At 45.5% G+C, this 24,505-nt stretch overlaps 1 protein-coding gene across 1 annotated transcript in view; it reads left to right on the top strand.

Annotated features, from left to right (window-relative positions):
* The window catches only part of NPTXR (neuronal pentraxin receptor), a 29,768-nt gene extending 5,751 nt beyond the window's left edge, over nucleotides 1–24,017 (top strand). Inside the window, exons 2-5 of the mRNA XM_063133534.1 lie at nucleotides 17,850–18,072; nucleotides 20,432–20,676; nucleotides 21,253–21,432; nucleotides 21,936–24,017. Coding sequence (XP_062989604.1) covers nucleotides 17,850–18,072; nucleotides 20,432–20,676; nucleotides 21,253–21,432; nucleotides 21,936–22,160 — 873 coding nt within the window. The 3' untranslated portion in view covers nucleotides 22,161–24,017. The remainder of the gene's footprint in view (nucleotides 1–17,849; nucleotides 18,073–20,431; nucleotides 20,677–21,252; nucleotides 21,433–21,935) is intronic.
* Nucleotides 24,018–24,505: the final 488 nt, after the last annotated feature.

Genomic DNA, 24,505 nt, shown 5'->3' with positions numbered 1-24,505 from the left:
CTGAAACAATCTCAACATTAAGTGCATTATAGTAGTCTAGTCTTGAGGTTACCAAAGCAGGTATCATTGTAGCCAGGCTATCCCTGTCCAGGAATTGTTGTTGCTGCTGTATCATCCGAAGCTGGTAATAGCCACGCTTCGACACCCAGGCCACCTGGGCCTCCAGTGGCAGAGATGAATCCAAGAGCACATCCCTGAAGAGGGAGTGCAACCCCACCCAGCACAGGTGGATATGGGAACTGTCCACCTACAAAGACTCAGTCTTATCAGGATTCAATTTCAGCTGATAGGCCTTCATCTCATTTTACCCAGGGGCATCACATTCTTAGCTATTGCATATTCTTATTGCATGCTTCACTGCTGCACTACACTAGCTCTCTAAAGCCCCAGTACCTCTGACTATATCAGCTACCCAAGGAATCTCTGCAAAGATGGGATGCATCACATAGATTCGTCCCTTAAGGTTGGTGTGGAATCTGCAGCTAGTGCAGAACGCAGCAGCTCAACTATTGTTTGGAGCTGTTTTAATGTATAAAGCCCTAAACAACTTGGGACCAGGTTGTCTGAGACAGCATCTTCTCCTTTACCAGTCTGCCTGGACACTGAGGTCATGGGATGGAGCACTCATGGTGGTTCCACATGGACCTTGAGGTCACGGTAATGGACTGGATGAGGGCTAACAAACTGATCCTCAATCCAGACAAGACAGAGGTACTGTTAGAGGGTGGTTCATCTGTCTGGCGAGGTGATGTTTGCCCTGTCCTGGACGGGGTTGCACTCTCCCTAAAGGATCAGGTCCGTAGTTTGGGGGTGCTCTTGGATCCAGAACTGTCACTTGAGGCACAGGTGAACTCAGTGGCAAAGAGCATCTTTTATCAGCTTAGGTTGATATACCAACTACGCCCTTATCTGGACAGAGATAGCCTAGCTACAGTTATCCATGCTCTGATAACCTCTCGTTTGGATTACTGCAATGCGTTATACATGGGGCTGCCTTTGAAAATGGTCCGGAAGCTTCAGCTGGTACAAAACAGGGCAGCCCGTTTACTAACAGGGACTGTCCGGCGAGATCACATTACGCCAGTCCTTTTACAACTTCATTGGCTACCAATCCAGGTCTGGGCCCGATTCAAAGTGCTGGTATTGACATTTAAAGCCCTAAACGGTTTGGGGCCAGGTTATTTGAAGGAACGCCTCCTGCCGTATGTACCTGCCCAGACCTTAAGATCATCTACAGGGGCCCTTCTCCGTGAGCCCAAGCCAAAGGAAGTGAGGCAGGTGGCTACTAGGAGGAGGGCTCTCTCTGCTGTGGCACCCCGGTTGTGGAATGAGCTCCCCAGAGAGGTCCACCTGGCACCTACACTGTACTCCTTTCGTCGCCAGCTGAAGACCTTTTTATTCTCTCAGTATTTTAACACTTAATTTTAACTTAAATTTAAATTTTACTGTTTTAATTCTATTTTAATTTTATATCAATTTTGCTGCGTGGTTTTTATCCTGGTTGTGCTTTTTATACTGTATTTTGTATTTGTGCTTTTAACCTGTTGGTTGTTTTATTATGGTTTTAATTTTTGTGAACCGCCCAGAGAGCTTCAGCTATTGGGCGGTATAAAAATGTAATAAATAAATAAATAAATAAATTGGAGTCCACTTGGAGTAGAGCCTTCAGTGTCTTGCCTCCCTCTCTATAGGATTCCCTGCCTCTTGATAACAGGCAGGCAGCTTCCATTTTCATCGTCTGCTGAAGACATTTTTATTTAAACACGCTTTCCCCGATTATGAGATGCATCCAAGGTTTTATTGGCACAATATGATTTTAAAAGTTTTAATTCCATGTTGTTGTTGTTGTTGTTGTTGTTGTTGTTGTTGCTGCTGCTGCTGCTATTATTATTATTATTATTTCCCTTGTATTGTTTACAGCTCTGATATTTTATTGAAATAGAGCAGTATATAAATTGTGTAAATAAATGAATAAGTCCCCAACTGATTCATAATAGAACAACAGTATTCCTTACAAGTTGGCTATGAGCTCCCAAGACAGTCCTCTCTTTATCTTAGCCGGTGAATGTGAATTTGTTGAATTTGTCATGAGGGGGGTGGTTTTTCAGACACTTTAGCAACTGAAGTCTCCTTATATAAATGTGTGTGACTATTTGACAATGAATGAAATTAATCAACTCTAAGTACGCTCACACATTGCAAAAGCACAGGCTGTTTCTCCCCCCCCCCCCCCGCCACCCCATTTTCATTCCAGACGCTGACATTTCACATGATTAATATTACCTGGCATATTTCAATCTTTTTGATGGCTTGGCAGCGAAGAAGCGTACACAAACCCCCACGCCCCACCCTCACTCCAGCAGATGGGAAATTATGAGCTCACCCAACAGCCTTTAAATATGCATTCTGAACATTTTCCTTCCCCCCTCCCAAATATTCTTGGATAAATACCTCATTGTGTTCAATAAGATAATTGGGTCGAAGAGAAAGAAAGGCTTCAGGCCATGAGATCTGAAGAGTTCTAAATTCCCTGGCAATTTACAGAGCGGGCTCAGAGGAGGCTGAAATATCTGACCTGCACAATCCACATCAAGGTGCAGATAAAAAACACAGTTGTTTTGAGAATTCAGCCTCCAAGCATTGCTCAGTTCTTGGGCAATTACATTTGGATTTGCAAAAAAGGTCAGTTAGGTCCTATTTGTTCCAAAAACCTGGGCTTTACTAATAGTTTTCCTATTGGGAATATAATTGAAAGCTACTGGGAGTATACCATTGAGCTGCTTTAAATGAGTGCTTTATAGCACGCTCATGACTGGTCACTCACGGATGTTCGTGGCTAATTTTGAAGACACTGTCAGCCTCCTGCACGTCTCAAGCGCCATTTCCCAGTTTTAGCTTCATAAATTAAGCCACAGAAAATCCGACTCTTCTGAAATAAGTCAGTATTTGTCGGGATTTCCTGCTGTGTGCAGTTACTCTATAAAATGCCCACTAGTGGGTGCTGTTCCCATTGAACTGTATGGGACACATGGTTGCTGCTCTCTTCCTCATGTAATTTCAGCTCATTGCAAATGCGGAAGAGAAGCAGGAGGCAGAGCCACAGTAAGGAAATGTGATTTCCTCCCCTGTCTAAAGGAGCTCATTGTCTTCCACTTTGACTTTTCTTTTATTTCCTAAAATGGGACAGTGAAGTCTAATCAGTGGAGGCTGGTGGCTCTGATGCATTTGGATAGCTCCTTTAGTGTTCTAACTGGTTCTGACTAAAACACATAGCGGATTCACTGCCCCACTGACATCAGCGCTACCAGCCTCCACTAAGTCTAAACGAGTCCATTTCCTTATAAAATGGTGCTCTGCCATGCCTCTCTACAAAGGACAAAACCATCTTCGCAAAGGGTAGGAGTGATGCTCTGGGAAGGTCTGTTTCTTGATTAGTTTTGCATTCTATCATAGCCAGAGCTGTGTGCATCCCCCAATCACTTTGCAGAACTGAAGAAGCCGGGGACATTAACTCAGAGGCAGAGCTCATGTTTTTCATGTCGCAAGTTCCAAATTCAACCCCAGCTAGGTCTAGACCTACCTGAAACCATAAACAGCTGGATGGATTGAGTCAGTATAAGGCTGTTTTTTCTGTCTGTTGCTGTTATGGCCAGAAGAAAAGTGGATTTTTAGTCCTTAAGTTTTTGAAGATAGAATTGCAAGTGTAAAGGTAAAGCCTGGTGAAATTGAGAGGAGGAGCTGAGCATGTTTTCTAGGCATGGGGGAGGTGGATGTTTCAACGCTCTCCATGGCTCGTGGGTCCTCCGCAACTCTAGCAGAAGCATAGTAAAGAATGCAGAATATTTGTAGATCTATGTATATATCTGTGTTTGAATAATATATACAAACCACAGAATTCACCTTGTCTTGATGCAGGAGTTGGTTATACCAGCACAGAACTTTGCTAGTTTTCATGCAAAGCATCCAATATGGTGTTACTATTGGAATGATGTGTTAGGGCAGCCTTCCTCAAACTGGCGACAACTCTCATCATCCCGGATCATTGGGTATGCTTCTGGGGCTGATGGGAATTGTAGTCCAAAACATCTGAAAGTTGCCGGGTTGGGCAAGCATGCTCTAGGACATGCCCTGAACTGAGGGCTGGATTCCTCCACATTATAGTGCAGAGCAAATACAAACTATGCTGCTGCAGTTGTGGCCATCTTTGATGTGTATAACGAACAGAGCTGTAGGCCAGGGATGGGCAGAAGGTATATCTTCAAATGGTTTGGACTTCAACTCCCAGAAGCCCCTACCAGCATGGCCAATGGTCAAGAATGCTGGGAGTTGAAATTCAAAACATCTAGTGATCTACTTCCAGATTTACTTCCAGGTCAAAGGTTGGTACAAGCAGGCAGGTCCCAAACAAGGGGGGAAATGTCAAAAAAAGGCAAAATCAGTGAGCAATAAAATTCAATTTTACTGATCCCACAATGAACCCTTGAGCAAAAGCTGGCTGATTATATTCCTTCCATCACACATATTTTTGCAGGTGGATGTTTCTTTCCCCAGTTACCTTTCCTAACATTCTTTTACATTTATCAACTTCAGTTTGCAGCAATGAAATTTTTTTTTCCACCTAATTACGGTATTAGTGCCAGAATGGGCTCCCAAAGAAAATAAACCAATCTAAAGCAGGGAGAAATAAAAGGAACAGGAATACTAGGGTCTAACTGTATACTTACAGCCCCATATGAGATTACTTAGAGAATTGGCAATTGTCTTTCGCAGTTGTAGTGATTGCAGTATTTCTGAGATCTTTGGAATTCTCTGATGTCACCTTCAAAAGACCTTTGCCCCATTTCAGAGATCTGTGAGAACATGAGCCCTCATGAATTTTCCTCCCAAACAGTGGGAGGAAGGGAATTTTGTGCTTACATTCTCTCGAGGAGGGAGAAGTGCTGTGGAGTTTCACAAACACAGCAGTGGGCAAATAGCTTGCTACAATGCTCATATTTCTCTGGATCTTGGGAGAACTAGGACCAATGCTTTTCATTTTATTCATAAATGATCTGGAATTAGGAGTGAGCAATGAAGTGGCCAGGTTTGCTGATGACAAGAAATTGTGTAGATGCTTAAAACAAAATGGGATTGTGAGGAGATCCAAAAGGGACTCTCCAAACTGGGAGAACGGGCATCAAAATGTCAAATGCAGTTCAATGTAAGCAAGTGTAAAGTGAGGCACGTTGGGGTAAAAAAATCCCAAATGTATACACTGATGGGATCTGAACTAGTAGTGACTGACCAAGAAAGAGATTTTGAGATTGTGGTGGACAGATAGATGAAAATATCAACCCAGTGAACAGCAACTGTAAAAAATGCAAATTCCACGTTGGGCATAATTAGGAACGGAATTGAACATAAAACCACCAAGAATGTATTCCCCTTATACAAATTTATGGTGTAACCACACTTCGACTATTGCATACAGTTCTAGTCATCACACCTAAAAAGGACATTATAGAGTTGGGAAAAGTGCAGAAAAGGGCAACTAAAATGATCAACTTCCCTGAGGAAAGATTTCAACAGCCGGGATTGTTTAGCTTAGAAAAAAGGACAGCAAGGGGAAACATGAATAAGGTGTACAAAATTATGCATGGAGAAAGTGGATAGAGAGACCTCTCTCTCTCTCTCATAATACTAGAAACCAGGGTCACCTCCACCACTCCTCCCATCCTGCACTGGGTGATCGTAAACCTACAAGTTTGGGTGCTTACAATCATTGAGGATTTGCCCTAAATGTCCGAGGCACTACAAATGGACAGAGGCTGTCAAGGAAAGCAGGGAAAGTTGATAAAGAGCATCATCACAAATCATGTTTGCTTGCCATCGCTTCTCCGCCTGCACATTTGTCCCTCATTACTTCCTCTTTCGAAAGAGGAAATAAACAATTTGCATGTGGCCCATTCACTGGGCCATTTTGATCCCGCTGCTTCTCCTGCACACAGCACGAGATAGAGGCAACTTCCTTCTCAAAAAATAAGTCGAATTTACTGGGGTGTTCTTTTGACACACAAAAAAGGCTAGAAGGGGTGGTTATTTATTTATTTATTTATTTATTTATTTATTTTATATAATGCCCCATAGCTGAAGCTAGAAGGGGCAGGGTGTGTGAGGGAGGCTGGCCATGTCATGAGAGGGACCCGCAAAAATCTGTGAGTGCCCACTAATGAGCATGCAATAAAACACTTGTCTGATGGAGCTCAAAGACTCTCCCTTTTGTTTATAACCAATGGGAAGTAATATCTGATGGCATAATGTGAGCAGTTGGAATGTGTAGGAACAAATCTTGTTCATTTCCTTTGCAGTGTCAGAGCCAGGGCTGTCATTCCCTAACAATGATGGGAAATAAAGTCATGGAGAGTAGAAGGAAGGAAGGAAAATGAACTTTAAAGGACCTGGAATTTCATTTCACAAAGGCTATAGAAAGGAGAAAATAAAAAAGATAAATTACAGAGACAGAAAATAGAAAGAGACGGGGGAGAGAGAGAGAGAACCCTTTCATTATTCAATATAGGACAGATTGTCTTGACGTTAACAACAGAAACAAAAGCTAAAACCCTTTCTTCCGTTAACAGATGGAGTCATACATGAAAACCGGGATGTGACATTTAAATCCAGACCTAGAACAATCAAAGGGTGCAGCAGAGAGTATTTCTACACCCTTGTCAAAACCAGCCAGACTCAATGGATCAGAAAACCTCTCCAGCCATTCGGCAGCACCAATTTGCAAAAAGGGAAAAGAGATCATGGCCCGAACCACCAGCATGGAATGCAAATACAAAGCTCTTATCAGAAAGCGTTGCTCCCTCCGCCATTCCCATTGCGGGGCAGGGGGTGACTTTTCATCCCCTTTTTAAAAATCTTCCCTTTTCACCACTCAGTTCTCCCAATGGCCTCTTTCCATTGTGGATGCCCCCATTTTCTAGCCACATGGCATTTGAACAGGCCACATTCTATATGTGACACATCCTACAGAGAATAAGCCCAGAGCTAATGGGGGCAAAAGCAAAGGGAAGAGAAGCTGTGATTAGAGACCTAGAAGCATCCTCCTAATGGTTACTAATTGATTTAATGCAGTGTGGAACAGCCTCTCAAGGGCACAGTATGAGACTCTGAGTTGAGAAAATTAAAACTAGAACAGCGCCATTCACCAAAGAAAACATCCCAGAGTCCCATCCTGGCAGGAGGGAGCAGATGACCCTAACTAATATTTCTCTTCCATCATTAACGCCTATGATTCAATTATTATCAAATAAATGGAAGCTTCTTCATTTTGCCCCCTGCTGAAGGAAGAGATAGGGAAACACTCAGCGGGGTTACTAAGGCACACAGCTGCCCTGCTCTTATCCTCCGCTGAAGTATTTTCCTGTCAGTTCTCTCCTCTTATAAAGGGTAACATCCAAGCGCTTTTATTCGACACACTATGCTCTGTGCCTCGTTTTGTCCACAGAGATGCAGAGTCTTTTCCCTTGGTATCAATGGAGTTTGTACCACTTTTTTGGGGGGGGGGGGGGAACCCTATTATTATTAGTAGTATTGCTAATCATAAAAGACCCACCATTATTACAATGAACTGGAGGTTAAACTAGCCCAGATTCTATCGTTCCAGGCACAATGGCACTCTTTTTTGTAGCAAAACAGAGTTGGATGGGGGAGGGAGATCACTTGGGTCCTTTCTACACCTAAGGATTATCCCAGAAAAATGGAGGAACCATCCCTGCCTGCTCCCAGGGTACCCTGTGTGGCATTTGCATGCACAGGGATGATCCCGGGGGAAATGGCAGGTGTAGAAACAGCCTTAATTTTCCCCAGCCCTTGTTGACAGAAAGGTTTTGTTCTTGCCTTTATTCACTCAATGTCATACAAGGCAAACTAAGAGCCAGGACAAAGACCCATCTCTGTGGGAAACTGTATTTTCCCATTTATTTATTTATTTATTTATTTATTTGTTTATTTATTTATTTTTGCATTTATCCCCTGCCTTTTTTCCACCAAGGAAACCAAGGTGGTGTACATAATACCCCTCCTCTCCAATTTATCCTCACAACAACAACCCTGTGAGGTAGGTTGGGCTGAGAGTCTGTGACTGGCCCAAAGTCACCCAGTGGGTTTCCATGGCCAAGGGGGGACTAGAACCCAGATCTCCCGACTCCCAGGCCAACACTTTAGCCACTACACCACACTGGCTCATTACAATTGGCTTTACCTAACAGTAGGACAAAGAGTTGGCTCATGCATTATAATCTGCACCAGTATCTGCCCACGAGTGGTCTACTTCGGGGGTGATGAGCAGTAGAATGTCAGAGAAATTCTGACATTCTGAACTGCCCAGAGAGCTTCGGCTATTGGGCGGCATAAAAATGTAATAAATAAATAAATAAATAAATAAAAATGAACTTGTGCATGATCGTTGCAGGATTGCTCTAGTTCTTCATTATTAATTTACATGTTTCCAGATCGAGCTCTAGTATGAAAAATACCTTTGAGAGCTGATCAAACGAGTTCCGTGGCAGTACCGAGGGAGGGGCTAGAAGGGGGAACTTCATGAATGGCTGTAGCAGCTGTTGGAATCGATAGCTGTTACAGTCACCCCCAACGCTTCTGAATATGTGGTGAGTCATGCATGAGCTCATGTGTGACTGTGGGCTGCAGCTCCCTTTGAGTCCTGAAACCACATCTCACATCCTTTGGCTTATCCTGCCTCAACCCTGTTTTGGAACATGGTCCGAGAGTCTGTGCTGCATTGTTAAAGTTAAGGGGGTCTGATCCTGGTCAGTGCCTGGATGGGAAACTGCCTGGGAATTCCATGTAAGCTGCTCTGGATAGAAGTGTAATGTTTCCAACGCGCACTGCCTGGCACATTTGCATAACCAGCCCTAAAGATGTTTGGCACACACCTGCCAAAGGAATCAGATGAACTTTTCTCTCAAATGAACGTTGAGGGCTGCTCCACATTTTACAAGTAAAGTAAGCTCCCATTTGTTCGCCATGTGTCTGGGGGAGGGGGGTAGCGTATCATAGAATCATAGAATAGCAGAGTGGGAAGGGGCCTACAAGGCCATCGAGTCCAACCCCCTGCTCAATGCAGGAATCCACCCTAAAGCATCCCTGACAGATGGTTGTCCAGCTTTTGTGGGTTCTGTGTGACAAATGGTTGTGTATGGGCCAATGGATAGGGATAGAATCATAGAATCATAGAATAGTAGAGTTGGAAGGGCCCTATAAGGCCATCAAGTCCAACCCCCTGCTCAATGCAGGAATCCACCCTAAAGCATACCTGACAAATAGGTTTCCAGATGCCTCTAGTGTGGGAGAGCCCACAACCTCCCTAGGTAACTGGTTCTATTGTCGTACTGCTCTAACAGTCAGGAGGTTTTTTCCTGATGTCCAGCCAGCATCTGGCTTTGCGTAACTTGAGCCCGTTATTCTGTGTCCTGCACTCTGGGAGGATCGAGAAGAGATCCTGGCCCTCCTCTGTGTGACAACCTTTTAAGTATTTGAAGAGTGCTATCATGTCTCCCCTCAATCTTCTCTTCTCCAGGCTAAACATGCCCAGTTCTTTCAGTCTCTCTTCATGTCATTGAGAATGTGGTACAGATGTACATGGGAGTCAGGACCATGTGTTAGACATGTGGCTCCATTCCATGTGTTGCAGCAATCGCCATGGACACAAACAGAGTTTAACGGCAATGTCACTCTTGTAACATGTGAAGGAGCCTTGAGACCCTCAGGACTTTGAGGAAATCAGAGCCCTGGTTCACACATAAGTGCATGAATGACTCTCAGGGGTTCATCAGATGAGTGTTTTATCACACACTCACTACTGCCCACTTACGGATGTACGCGCATCCTTTACACAACGTTGTCCGCCTCCTGTACACCTCCCACTCCTTCCACTCATTTTTCCATTACAAAAAAGACTCCTTTTAATCTGACTTTTTTTTAAAAAAAATGGAATGTGCTGCGATCTCCTGCTGTGTGCAGGAAAAGCAGCATGACGCAAGTGCCCCCTGAATGAGCTACATGGTCTTTGTTTACTTCCTCTTTCCTCTCCAGGCTGAAAGAAGGAGTAATGTGGGACAAAAGTGGGGGCAGAGAAGCGACAGTAAGGAAACGAGATTTTCCCCCATGTGATGAAGCTCTCAGACTTCACATATTTAGAAGCCCCTGGGTGATTATGCAGACATAGATTCTGTCAGTGGCTATAGCCATCTCTTAGGAGTCTCCTTCTAGCATTTTGCCAGCACTGCTGCTTACTTGCATACCTTCCTTTCCTCTAACAGCAAGCAACTGGCTTCGTCTTCTTGCAGAGAAGAGGTTTGTTCCCACAAAGAGAAGACAGCAGGCACTGCCAAAGGAAGAGTAGACTAAATGAATGAGTGGATGCTGAAAAATGGTTGGAAGGCAGCTCTCTATGAATGACTGTAGCAGCTTATCGGAACTTGTAGCTGCTTCAGTCAACCAGTGGCTGCCGCTACTGTGGCAGATTATTCGTGGGCTCCCAAGTGAACCGGAACATAGACATCATCTTTGAATAGCCAGATTCTCATTATCCAGTGCAATCATGGTTGTGTAGGTATCTGGGCCCTCTACAAAGAGAACACTGGTAGAACACCAATTGCGGGGAGGAGGGAAGAAGCCGGGTTGAGCGCCTGCACCACCCGTGGTCCTTGGGATCGTCCCAGGACCATGGGTAAAACCAGGATAACTGAGGTCTTGGGTATCCCGGGGAAATGGAGTGATTGCCCCTGCCTGCTCCCAAGATCCCCTGTGTGTCATTTGGATGCAGAGGGATGGCACAGGGACAATCCCAGGAAAAATTGAATGTGTAGAAAAGGCCTCAGTTGGTGGCCACATGAGATTTCTGCACAAAGCACATAGTTAAACTAGAGAATTCACTAAGATATCATAATGGCCACCAAGGCTTCAAAGAGGTGTTAGACAAATTCATGAAGGAGAAGGCTATTTATTTATAACATTTATATCCTGCCCTATATCATTAAGATCTCAGAGCGGCATACAGATAAAAACATACAGTATAAAACAATAAATATGAACAGTTAAAAACAAAGTAAACTATCAATGGCTACTAGTCCTGATAGCTAAATGCTACCTCCAGGATCAGGGGCAGTATGTTTATGTACCCCAGTTGCTGGGGAACATAGGTGGGAGGGTGCTGTTGCACTCATGTCCTGCTTGTGGGTCCGTGGTTGACTGCTGGGTGGCTGCTGGGTGAGCAGAATGCTGGACTAGATGGACCCTTGGTCTGATCCAGCATGATGCTTCTTATGGACTTATGACAAGACTTGTGGAATCCCGATCCTTTGTGAGGCCTTTATGACTTTATTCTGGGACATCTTCCTGAGGAGCACAAATATGTTTCACTTTCAACTAGTAAACAATGGCTTTAGTCCTTGCTGCAGCAATGTGTTTTATTGTGCTTTAGTTGGTTGTTTCATTGCTTTAATGCAGCCTCTGCCAACTTGGTGCCCTCCAGGCAAGGCAGTAAGATATGTTGGCACACAGCTCCCACCATCGCCACCATCCCCAGACAACTGCTTGCTGTGGCGATGGGAGCTATAGTCCACACCCATCCAGGCTGCTTTAATGGATGGACTGTTTGACTGAATGTGTAATTTGCCCTGAGCCCATGGTAGGGAGGAAGACAGGCTAGGAATGAAACAAGCTATCTGTAGTTGCAAATCTTGGCCTAGAAGGTATTTTGAAAATTTGGCTGGGAGACTAGACCCTAATCTAGGGTGACCATATTTGGGAAACCAAAAAGGAGGACAACATGCCCCCCAAGGAGGCATGCCCACCAACATGCCCAGCCCCCAAGGGGGTGTGCCCACGCAAACATGGCCTTGGACACAAGGCTGATTTCACACAACACAATTAAGATGCACAATTCACACACACACACACAGAGGATCACCCATTCCAAAGCACACTCAAACAACCAGGCACCCTCACCCGTACACTCACTCTCACACACAGACACAGACACAGACACAGACACAGACAGACACACACACACACACACACACACACACACACACACCTTAGTCTTACCTTCTACTTGCTGCTGCTGCTCCTTCCCCTTCTTCTTCCCCTTCTCCTTCCTCTTCTTCTTCAGCACTGGGGGAGGGGGTGCTGGAGGCCGAATTGCTGAAAGTTCCCACACGCAGCCCTCAGCCACTCACCTCACTTCGATCTGAGGCTTTTCTTGGTCGGTGCCATTGCGCCGGCCAAGTTAAGTCCTGGATGTGTGATGCGAGATGACAGGTGGGACTGGAGGCTGCAATCCCACACTTCTGGGAATGCAGCCTCAAGCCCCGCCCATCGCCTCGCCTAGCATCGATCTGAGGCTTTTCTTGGCCGGCGTCATTGTGCCAGCCAAGAAAAGTCCCTGATATGCGACGCATCGCCCTCATGCTTGTCAGCATGAGGGTGACGCAAGGCAGGGGGAGGGGCTCCATCTTCACTCCCCATCTTCGCTCCTCGGTGCAGCAGGAAGTGAACTGAGCCCCGCTCCTTGCCTCACGTCGCCCTCATGCCGACAAGCATGAGGGTGACATGAGGCAACAGGCAGGGCTCCGTCTTCGCTCTGCGTCACAAGCAGCTGGGCCAGGGAGTGAACTGAACCCCATCTCCTGCCTTGCGTCACCCTCATGCAGGCCTTCTTCTGCGCACTGGAGCGATGACGCCAGCATGCAGGAGAAGCCTAGGTCGGTGCTGGGGGGGGAGAGGAGCTGGAAGACACATTCTGGACTTCTGGGAACGCATCTCCCAGCCCCCACCTCCCAGCGCTGATCTAAGGCGGCTCTGGGAGGGCTGTTTTGCCTGGACATAATGGGGAAAACAGGGATTTCCCCCAGATCGGGTTTGCCTCCCCTGATTCCAGACATGTCCGGGCAAAACCCGACATATGGTCACCCTACTCTAATCTACACCAAGCAGGATATAGTACTACGAAAGTAGTATGAAAGCAGTATATAAAAGGCAGGAGCCATACCAAGCAGGATATAGCACTATGAAAGTGGTATATGGTCTGTGTCAATGGGCCCCAACAGTTGTCAGTGCACTTCAATACTGCTATATAGCAGTAGTGTGGCTCCTGCCTTTTATGTCTCCCTTTCATACTGCTTCCATAGTGCAATATCCTGCTTGGTGTAGATTAGGCCTCAGACAGACATAAAAGGTTATGCTGGGTAGCAAGCAGGAAGCCACTGATAGAAGATTTACATAAAAATAAGCTAACAAGGTGACTGAATAATCTATGTTACAGACACCTGGGCTGAGCGGTGAGGGCAGAGAAAGTAAAGCACAGTTGACAATACAGGCCAATTCCAATCTAGCATGTTTTTCTTCGTCACCGCTCAGTTTACCTGATCAGGTCATACTCTCAGATGCCCTCTCCCTGAGTAATGAATTAAGCTGTGATTATCCAGAGGCCTTTAGAGCAATGACCTCACTTCAGGCCAGTGTGGCGCACAAGAGTTGAACACAAGTGTGCCTTTCACACACTGGTTTCACTTTGGAGATCCTCTGTTTCAGATTAATGTACTGGAAGGAAGTGAACATCAGAGGCATATGGTCACATGTAACAGAGATAGTGTCTGTCCTGTCCTGGAGTGTGGTCACACCCGGTGTGTGTGTGTGTGTGTGTGTGGAGATTGTGTCCTTACCATCACTTCTCCTCACCGTGTTTTTGTCCCTATTTACTTCCTCTTTCAAAAGAGGAAGTAAACAACATGCACGTAGCCAATTTAGTGGACTGTTTTGATCCCGCTGCTTCTCCTGCACACAGCAGGCTATAGCAGCAAGTTCCATCTCAAAAATAATTTGGATTTACCAGGGTCTTTTTTTGTCGTGTGAAGAAAGCTTGAAGGGGCGGTAGGCATGTGGAACGCAGACGATGATGTGAATCGGACTTGCGAAAAATTGCCATCTAGGGAATGAAGGCGGTACTGCAGACAGACATTTCGGTTAATTTAAATTAATTAATGCATTTTTAAAAACCAAATAACCCCAAGGTGCACAACCCTATGCCACAGACAGGCAGGCAGGCACACATCCCCTTATTACTATAGATAATATAATGCAACAATATATATTTTTAAAAGTGCAAATGCAATAAAACAGTAAATGTACCATTATTAAAAAGAAACAAGCAGTCAAGGGCTGGCAGATTAAAATAATAAGTACAGTACTCTAGGGTGACCAACTGTCAGGATTTTCCCGGATTTGTCCTGGTTTTTGTTCTTTGCATGGTGTCAGGGGGGATTTTCTATAATTTTCAATAATGTCCTGGAATGACACACCTTCCTCTTTAAGGCTGCCATTAGCATGGCAGGAGGGAATGACATGCTTTCTTGAGGCACATCATTCTCCCACCCCGAGCTCCAATTGAGGTCTTAAAGGGGAAAGTGGGTCATTCGTGGACATTATAGAAAAGGCCCCAATTGGAGTGGATGGTGGTGGTGCAGAATGAAATCCTTTCCCCTCCTCCACTCCAATCGGGTTCTTTAAGGTGGCGGGGGAATAACGTACTTTCTGCAGGACTCAGAAAGCTGCTTCCCAACACACACACTAGGTGTCCTCTTTTTTGGTTTCCCAAATATGGTCATCCTAAAAATGACCAAATAGGTTTCAATGATGCCATAAGAAACCCAAGATGGGAGACCATCAGGGAAGGGGTGAGGTGGGCATTCCAGAGTTTGGGGGTGACTACAGAAAATGCCCTCTCCCTCATCCCAGTTGGATGTCACTTTGAGACACCCAGAAGGGCCTCTTTTGATGAACTTTACACTTGGGCAGACTCATATCGAAGAAGGAGGATTAAAATATAGGTGTCCTATGCTCTCAGATCGGGGATGAGCATCTGCTGGAGGTCCAGGGGCCATTTCCACCTGTTGGAACCCCCTCCACCCACCACAGGCTGTACTCCATGGGGCACCACACAGTCCATTTATAAGGGGTGGAACACTGGTTCGCAAGGGCTCCATATTGTCCAACCTTGTTTTAAATACTTCCTTTAATATCTCCACTTGGCCACTGTCACAAAGATGGACTCATCAGTCATCATTAGGGTGACCATATGAAAAGGAGGACAGGGCTCCTGTATCTTTAACAGTTGTACTGAAAAGGAAATTTCAGCTGGTGTCATTTGTATATATGGGGAACCTGGTGATATTTCCTCTTCATCACACCAGTTAAAGCTGCAGGTGCCCTGCCCTCTTTTAAATCTGATCACTCGCGTATAGCCCCTGCACCTTTAACTGTTGTGATGACGAGGGAATTTCACCACCTTCCCCATATATACAAATGACACCTGCTGAAATTCCCTTTTCTATGCAACTGTTAAAGGTACAGGAGCCCTGTCCTCCTTTTAATATGGTCACCCTAGTCATCATGCACTTAAGGAGCACCTTTTACAGGGGGAGGAGAGCCAATGGCAGCCTTTTGCCCCCTTTTGGGGGGCAACTTGCCCTTCTTAAGGAAGCTGAGCTGCTGCTGTTTCCCATAGACATACACGATTAACCTATTCAGATCGACGTGGGCCTGCTTTTTCACTTGGCAGGAAAGGCAGTATTACCCCCTGCACAACAGAAGGAATGCGCTCTGCATAATTATGAGATGAGCAGCTACAGTTTTAATTAGGAGGCCCTTAGGAGTGTTTCATCAAAAACCAGAAACGTATTTGAATAATAGACATGTTTCTCTAGACGAGCTTTTGCTGTAATAAATGAGCACAGTGGGGAGTCGTAGAGGACAGAGGCCCTCCGAGCCTTTTTGCCTTCACGTCTCTCCTCACACACAGGATGGCGAAGGGGCTGAGGCGAGCACTGCAGCGGATTAATAGGCAAGGGCCCATGAAATGTCCAGGGTGGGATGAATGGGGAAAAGAGAGGTCTGCTTCCCCTGGCATTACCCTTTCACTCCATCCTGGAATTTCTTCTCCTGTCCTTGATTCAGCCCCAGCCAGGATGGAGAGATCCATCTATTTCCAGTTCCTGTCAGTTTCTCATGTGTTGATTCATAAGGTCTCTTCCGTCACCTGACACGCATTGACCTGCTATTTTTTTATTATTATTTTTTAAAAAAAACACCTCTACAAATCATCATTTTTAAAGATGTCTTTAAATATGTCCTTTTGAATGTATTTTCTCACAAAACACCCATTTCTAAAAGTAGTTCCTTTCAAAGGTCATTTCTACATCAGCCTGGTGTAGAGGGAAGGAGGGAGGGGGGAGGATCTCACGATATCCTGATCGTGAGGATCCTCCCCTTAGTCCACATGTGGGCGCGACATCCTGGGAGGAAGGAGGGTGTTGCGCCCGCCATTAATTAATTAATTAATTTATTTTAAAGGAGCTGAGCGCACGTGCACTCCACCCCGCTCCCCCACATTCCTCCTGGCCCGGTTTCTTCCCTCTGCTGATCAAGAGGGCACATCTGCGTAGACATGAGATATTTCTATTTTGCGCTTGAGTGTTAAAACAGAAGGGATGAAACATTCTCTGACATTACTCCCCAAATGGCACAGACTGCATTGATCACGCCTTTCCTAGTGATCTCCCCATCTGTAGTGCAGCTGGGAGTGAGGTGAGTCAGGACATTTGGCTTGGAAGCTGGCAAGATGTGGCTACGCTGAAAGGATGCGCGTGATCCGGATGAAGCAACATCGTTAAACTCGGGGCCGGGGGGGGGGGCTTCCCGATGAGGCTTTTATTGTGCAATCGCACTGCTTCATTGGCAGTATTTTAGAGGGGGTCCATACCTTCCCCTTGCCAGCCTCCCATGTTGACTCACTGCTTCTACCATCGTTTTTTTCTCATCCAGAAAAAAATAAAAAATCCATTAAGGCAGAAAAGCTGGACTAGCCACACAATGCATTTGGATTGGTAGCGCCAGGAGCAGTCTGTCTGGAAGCACAGTCAGGGTTTGCGGTCAGTGAGCAAACGCACAAAGGGTAGCCTTTAAAAGTAGCTGGTCGGTACTGGCAGGCAGACGATAACCAGGACTTGCTCCAATTGTGGCTGGCCCCTGCCCTCGCTATGTAATACCTGCTGTGACCTCTCAGCACAGCGACGCCCAGAGCTAAGAGGATTACAGAACTATTATGTGATGTCAAAATGACAGACTTTGCTCAAAGTGGCAGGAAAGATGCCCACTAGTTGTTCATCCTCAGCTGGAGGGCATTTTAACCCCACTTCTACCCACAGCAGCTCAGTTTTTTTTATGAGAAATTGGTGCTCTGAATAAGCGGAATTCCATGGACTTCTTTTTCCATACTGAGGTCACAAGAACGTGGAAAGAGCAGAAAGCGTCATTCCCAGACACATATAATGTTTTATCAAGGGTGTGTGCTCTGAGGATTCACTAAAGATTCTTCAAGGCAGGCTGGATGGTTTCGGAATTTTCAGGCCATTTTTTGATATAAACTCACATTTCCAAAGCAGCTAACAATAAAACCATTTAAAAAAATCTTTAAGAAGAGCCATGCTGGATCAGACAAAGGGTCCATCTGCTCCAGCATTCCATTCACACAATGGCCCACAATCAGGACACACATGCAACAGCACACTCCCACCCATGTTCCCCGGCAACTAGATTATATAGGCTTACTGCCTCTGAGAGCACCATGCTATTTTTTCAGACCAAATCAATGTTTTCTGCATAAATTCTTTTGTGGGTGATACTTCTGATAGGATATTTTAACAACCTGGGTTTTTTCCCATTCTCTCTCTCTCCCTCTCCCTCTCCCTCTCCCTCTCCCTCTCGTATCTTTCCCATGAGTGTAGCAGGATATCCCAGCCCGAATAAATGCCTCTTCCACTTCTGCCCCTGTGCCAGCCCAAGAGACGATCCATACCAAGATGGAGGAACTGGAGGAGCAGATCCTCTCCAAGATTTTAGCCCTGGAGAAAGAACGCTCGTCCATCACCAGCAGCCATGATGTGCAGCAGCAAGATGTGGAGAAAGAGCTGGATGCTCTTCAAAACCGGGTCTCTGAGCTTGAACATGGTCAGTCCTGGCAAGGGAGGGCACAGAATCCAACAGTTCAAAAGAGTCTCTCTCTCTCTCTCTCTCTCTCTGTGTGTGCATATGTCTCTGTGTGTGTCATATATCTAATTTCTTAATGTGTGTATCTATCTATCTATCTATCTATCTATCTATCTATCTATCTATGTGCAGCATGTCGGGGGGGAAGCAGCAGTGGTTGCCCTCAAATGCTGTGCTAATAGGTCCCTCCTCTTTGAGGCTCTTGCTGATAAATTTCCTGTTTTGATGCTACAAGGAACATTACCTATCATGGACCAGGATCCAGAACCCTCATCCTCAGAGGATGCTCAACTCTTATCCTCTGAGGAAGCTCCAGAGTTAATGTTTCAGGGAGAGCATTTGGTCATGGAAAGGCATTATGAGGTTTTCACCTCTCCCAGGATGCATTTCCCTAGAAAGATCCCAGAGGCTGGCTCCCATGTATCCAGAGACTGCCTGTATCCTGAGATTATCAGACTCTAAGGACTCATGCCAAGAAGACATTGGCATGCCACTCTCACACTGTTGCAGGTTGAGGCTAACAAAACAGGCCAGGCTCCGTTAAGAAATAAAGCCCATCAGTGTGGAGGAGAAACCAAATTCCTTCTTAAGGCTCAAACTTGATCTGTTCCTTGTTGGAGCAACAAGAGACAACCCTATCTGGGTCCCAGCTCCACTCAGAGCTTTCTATGGTACAGATCTGTTCCTGTCTGGCTTCCTTATGAAACCTGACCTACTCAGGGACTCAGATCTGGCTCCTAGTTGAACTCTGCAAACCAAGCTACAGGAATACACAGCGATGTGAAGCCCTTGCTAAAATTGAGGTGGTGCAGGACCCATGCTACTATCTAGAAGCACCCATAGATTAATGCCTCACAGACCAATAGCATTGTGTTACTAAGAGGATCTGTTGTCTTTACACAGAACCTTCCTGCTGATTTGGTCCAACTAGTCAGGAAATTCTATTCCATTAGGCCTTGATCTGTATTGCATCCCAAATCTGTTGCTAAAGGCATGATATGGCATCCATGTGTCAGAGTTGCAGCACCTCAGCAGGTCCCACTGCTGCTGAGTAGCTTGGAGCGGCCATTTTAAATTTCCCACATGTCTGGGGTGACTTTACATCAGCTGACATTTAAAATGTCAGCTCCAAATTCCCTAGCTGCTGGTCACTGCCAGATAATCCCGCTGAAGCCCAACAGAGAGCACTCTGCTGAGGAGCCCCTGAAACAAGGAGGCAGCCCAGGAAGTCTGCCAACCCACAGACAGGCTTCCCCATTAGTTATCCATCTTTGTGGCATCATTAATGTTCAGATGTCCAAACACAAGCTTCATTTCAGCCAGAGATCAACCCCAGAACTTGCTTTCAGAGACTAGTCATCCTGGAACAAGCAGTGTAACAATAAAGGACCCTCAAGAATATGCAGACTGCAGTGCCCCTTGAGCATGTGCAGTGAGCCTATTTTCCTTTGACGTTCCAACTGGTTTCACGCGGAAGAGATTAGGGCAAAAGAGGTTCATGACAACAGTACCATTTTCAGGCAGCCTTCACACATTTCATTTTAGAAATGAAGCATCAGTGACACATAATTACACAAGGCCTTGATCGCGCTCTGTAAGAAGAATTCTGCTGGTTATGACCAATGCTGCATCCAGCATCCTATTCCACAAAGCGGCCAACCAGATGCCTCAGAGAAGGCCACTAGCAGAACATGAAGGAATTGTTCTCTCTATCAGTTGTTCCGCATCAAGTGCCATACAGCGGCGGATTACCTCTGAACCTGAGGGTTCCATATAGCCATCAGAACATAGCTACTAGCCATTGAGAGATGTACTCTATGACTTTCTGGAATCCCCTTTTTAAAGCCATCTGAGCTAGTGCCCGTTGGCAGAGCAAGTGGCAATGAATTCCATATGTTAATTATGCGCTGCATGAAGAATTACTTCCTTTTGTCTATCCTGTCTCCATAGCTGGTTAAATTCATTGGACCCTCCAAATTCTAATAGAGGTTACTGGCTTGTAAGAGCTGATGCCCCCTCCCCCATTTGAGCAGTGGTGCTCTTGTGTAGTTCAGCCTTTCCCAACTTGGCACCCTCCCAAAGTTTTGAACTACAATTCCCAGAATTCCTGACTATTCATGCTGGTTGGAGCTGAGAGGAGTTGAAGTCCGAAACATCAGGAGGGCACCAGGTTGGGGAAGGCTGGTGTAATTAGTATAGACAAGATCTGATTGAATTTCTGGTTCTAAGGGTAACTTCTTCTGTGATCTGTATCTACTGTAGTCTCCACTGCAGTCCTCCTTCATCTTTCTTGACCCCTGTTTCTCTGTCATGCACACAGAAACGACGACTTTCAACCCTCCAGAAGCCTTCAAGGTCTCCATCCCCGTTCGAAACAACTATATGTATGCCCGGATGAAGAAGAGCTTGCCAGAGCTTTATGCTTTCACAGTCTGCATGTGGCTGAAATTCAAGGGGCCAGCAGGAGTGGGCACCCCTTTCTCCTATTCTGTGCCCAGCCAAGCCAATGAGCTTGTCTTGTTGGTGTGGGGAAATAATCACGTGGAGCTGATCATTAACGATAAGGTAAGGTAGGAAGGCCTTGGCATGAGCACTGAGAAGATGCAGGCACAAACCTCCCTTAGGTGGAGAACAAACCCTGTGAAGGCTGATGACTCCAATTTCAGTGGGGCTGTGAATCCGTTCTGGGTTTTAGTAAGGAGCTGTACAGGGTTCTGAGCCTATCTTGGGGATACGGTTCAGCACCTTGGGCAGCTTCTTTAGAATTCTGGCTGGTTCTGACTGAAATCTGGAACAGACTCACTGCCTCACTGACGTCGGAGCCTAGCACACTTACTACGATTAAACTAGTGAGCTTCATTAGTTTTCTTTTCATAATGTTGTCCCAGCAGTAATGATTCTGATAATAGACAGTAGTTTGTGGCAATCCATTGTCTCTCGTCCCCTGTGTCCCTCCCCCCACCCTGCCGCTTCTTTTGAGCCGTATCACTAGCACTTTACAGCCAATGGGAGAGGACTTCCTAATCTTGACAGCGATGAAAATGGTGATGTTAGCAACAGACAAGAAGGCATCAGCCAGAGAATTTCCCCAAATTTATATTGCACTGTACACTTAAGGCATTGTTCTGTTTTGTTGTAAAGGTGGCTCAGCTGCCCATGACTCTAAAGGATGGCACGTGGCACCACATCTGCATTACCTGGATCACCCGGGATGGTATATGGTCAGCATATCAAGATGGTGAGGAGCGTGGGGCCAGTGAAAACCTGGCATCTTGGCATCCGATCAAGGCTCACGGGGTGATGATCTTGGGCCAGGAACAGGTGGGTCCAATTCCTCCATTGCCTTGGAAATTGTTATCTGGAACATCTTTCAAGGAACCTGCCCAGGCTTCAGGTCTAATACAGCAACATTTGACAGCATGAATGTAAGAGATCCTCAGTTCACATCTTGGCCAAGCCACATGGATCATCCTTGAAACCTAGGGCCACACAGGCCTTCTAGTATGGATGTTATACAGTTCTGTGTTTCCCAGAAGGGATGCCCATACAGAAGCTTCCCAAAGGCTTGGTTTTGCATTTTAATGCAAAAACTGGACATGCAGAAACCCGTGGGGGGAGAAATGGAAGGATGTTCTTTAGCAGTGTATATATATATATATCCATATCGTGCACCATATTGCTAGAGAAAAACCTAGAATTACACACAGCCCCGGCATTGTTTTGTGCTCAATATCCTATATTTTACCTTCTCTGTCTCACCCCGCCTTTAATTGGCTCCTTTTTCTCTTTCATTGCCTCCCCTCTGCTTTTCTTTCTCTCCACAGGATACGTTCGGTGGAAGGTTTGATGCCACTCAGGCCTTCGTTGGTGAAATCTCTCAGTTCAACCTGTGGGATCATGTCTTGAAACGGGATGATATCGTGGGCCTGGCCAACTGCACCCGCCACCTAGAAGGCAACATCATCCAGTGGGATGAAAACCTGGTTGAGGTCCATGGAGGAGCAACCAAGCTGAGCTTTGAGATCTGTGAGGAGAAGATGAAGGCTTGAGAGGTCCTGGTCTCTTCCAAAGGAAAGGAGCATGAGAGTGACTTCCCCTACCTTCAGCCTATTTCAGGAATGAGGCAGCCAAGGAGTCCTTCTTCCCAAACAGAAACATCTTGCAGGACTCTGAATCAGTCTGGGGAAAAACTGTGTGTGTGAGTGTGTGCATGTGTGCAAGGGACAAAGAACTTTAAAAACAAAAAAGAAATTGTGACGCTGTGTTTTCCATTGTTTCAGTAAAGCTTCTTTCTGATTCATACCGTGAGTGGCAACGGCCCTCCACCTAGAAGGCTAGGATGATTAGAGGGTGATAGCCATATCCAGATAACAGTGTGATCCAGGCCAGGAATTGTTGCTGAGGGTGGGAAGCAGTTGGTGGAAGTAGTGTCCCCAACGTTTCTCTTTCTTTTCACATTTTGCTGATACCTTCAGTGATGACGTATGGACACTGGATGGGATTGTGAAGACTTTTAACACCTGCGTGGTAGCGGCATTTGCCCATGGAAAGCCATTGATAATCTAGGAATACACAAGCCAACGTTCCTCTAGTCTCTGCATGCATGCGTCAGGAATGTCCCACTGTCTTATCTGCCTTCTAGCCTCTGTTCCATAGCCTCACTAGTAAGGTAGCTCCTCGCCAGTAGGCAATAGTGCCAACGGATACCTTAATTCCGCGAAGGCCTACATTCTTGGTTCAGGTTATCTTTTTTATTTACAATGATCCAACATTCCATCCAAGATGTAATTTAACGGATAAGCTATTTGAACTGCTGTATGAACCCACAGTCCTATTTCTTTTAACAGGGCATAAGATTCTGAATTCCTTGTTCTTTTTTTTAAAAAAAAAATGAATTCATTCCTTTAATCAGTGTGGCAGTTTTTAAAGAGGGAGACTGTAAGTGGCAACCACAGATTTCTAACATTCCTGCTCCACCCTTTTCCTCCTATATTTCTTCATCTCTCCCCTTCCTCCTAAGGGCTGATTCACACATGCCTATTCCTTTCCTTGGTATCTCTTCACGTGATGACATTATTACTTGGTGACTTGCAGCTGAACATGTGAAATGTTTCCATTCAAAAGCATCATGCCTAATGTGACCTGCTACAAAAAGCACTCACTGAGATGTTTAATCTGTAATGGCTGTTTCACCCACGCAAGCCAGTATTTTGTGATGGAGTCATCAAGTGTTGGGCTAGCATGTGTGAATCAATAAGCCTTAACTCTACGGAGTTTCTTAAAGAGCTAGTCAAAATTAAATGCATATGACTAGATTAATTCCCCCGCTGTTGACCCCAGCAGGGAAATGATAGCATGGAAAGAAGTTGGGCCATAGATTGATCACTGTCTGACAATCCAGTATCCTTGACCAAGAAAAGCAGGCACCAGGTGATCCCTTTTGGTAGGTACTCCAAATTCTGTCCAACTCTACAACTCCAAGGGAATGCAATAGCTATAGCACCGCTTAGCAATGGTGCAATTAGGTCATTTTAGACTCTGGACTTAATGGTCTTAATGAGGGGTGGGGGCTTTTTAGGTGGTAATGTGTATTACTGCTGTGTTTTGCGGGAGGGGGGCTCCTGCTCAGTCTACTGAGTGATGCCCTGGGCCTCTGCCCCAAGCCCTGCCCTAACAGCATTGTTGTATTTCTCGGATGCATACTGGATCTTAAACTGTGTGCTTTCTTCTACTGCATGATCTTAGCTGACAAATTTATAGCTGGGGTGGGGTGGGGCTCTCTCTTGTTGGAGGTAGGGATGTCGGAGAAGTCTGCAATGGAAACCAATTGAGTTCAGATTTCTATGAATCTAACCTGTGGATTCCTCAGCAGACCAGCTTTTCCTGAGAAGCACAGATTCTGTGGACTTGCAAACCAATTTTGGGTTTTTGTTTTGATTTGTTTTTTTGTTTTCACTTTCTAGAATTTTACACAAATTTAGTAGTAGAAAAATACAACACATTGACCAAAAATGTGCATTTCCCCATAGGGCAAAGCATGAAAATGCAATTTGGGCGGGGTGCATTTTGGGTGGGTTGCGCATTTTGAAAGGGATTTGTGAATTTGCGCAAGTGTGAATTTGCAGAAATTCAGGAAATTGGGAAAAATCTGATTCCGTCAATGAGCAGACAATGGAACGAAAGGCACCTGACACCCCATGAAATGCAGACAGGACAGATTTTATGAAATCCAGGCAGGGCCTTAACCTTGCCCATCTACAATGAGCACCCGGACAGCAGGCAGAGCAGGCACACCGATCACTGCACCAGTCTCTCCACTAGGGTGAGGTGTCTTGTATTTCGATTTAAATAATTGTTCTTATTTCTAAATTTCCACATAGTTCAATGGTAGAGC

Source organism: Elgaria multicarinata, chromosome 9, assembly GCF_023053635.1.
Source record: "Elgaria multicarinata webbii isolate HBS135686 ecotype San Diego chromosome 9, rElgMul1.1.pri, whole genome shotgun sequence".
In the NCBI taxonomy this organism is placed as follows: Eukaryota; Metazoa; Chordata; class Lepidosauria; order Squamata; family Anguidae; genus Elgaria; species Elgaria multicarinata.
The sequence above is the reverse complement of the archived record's forward strand: the minus strand, read 5'-3'. Positions and strand labels throughout refer to the sequence as shown.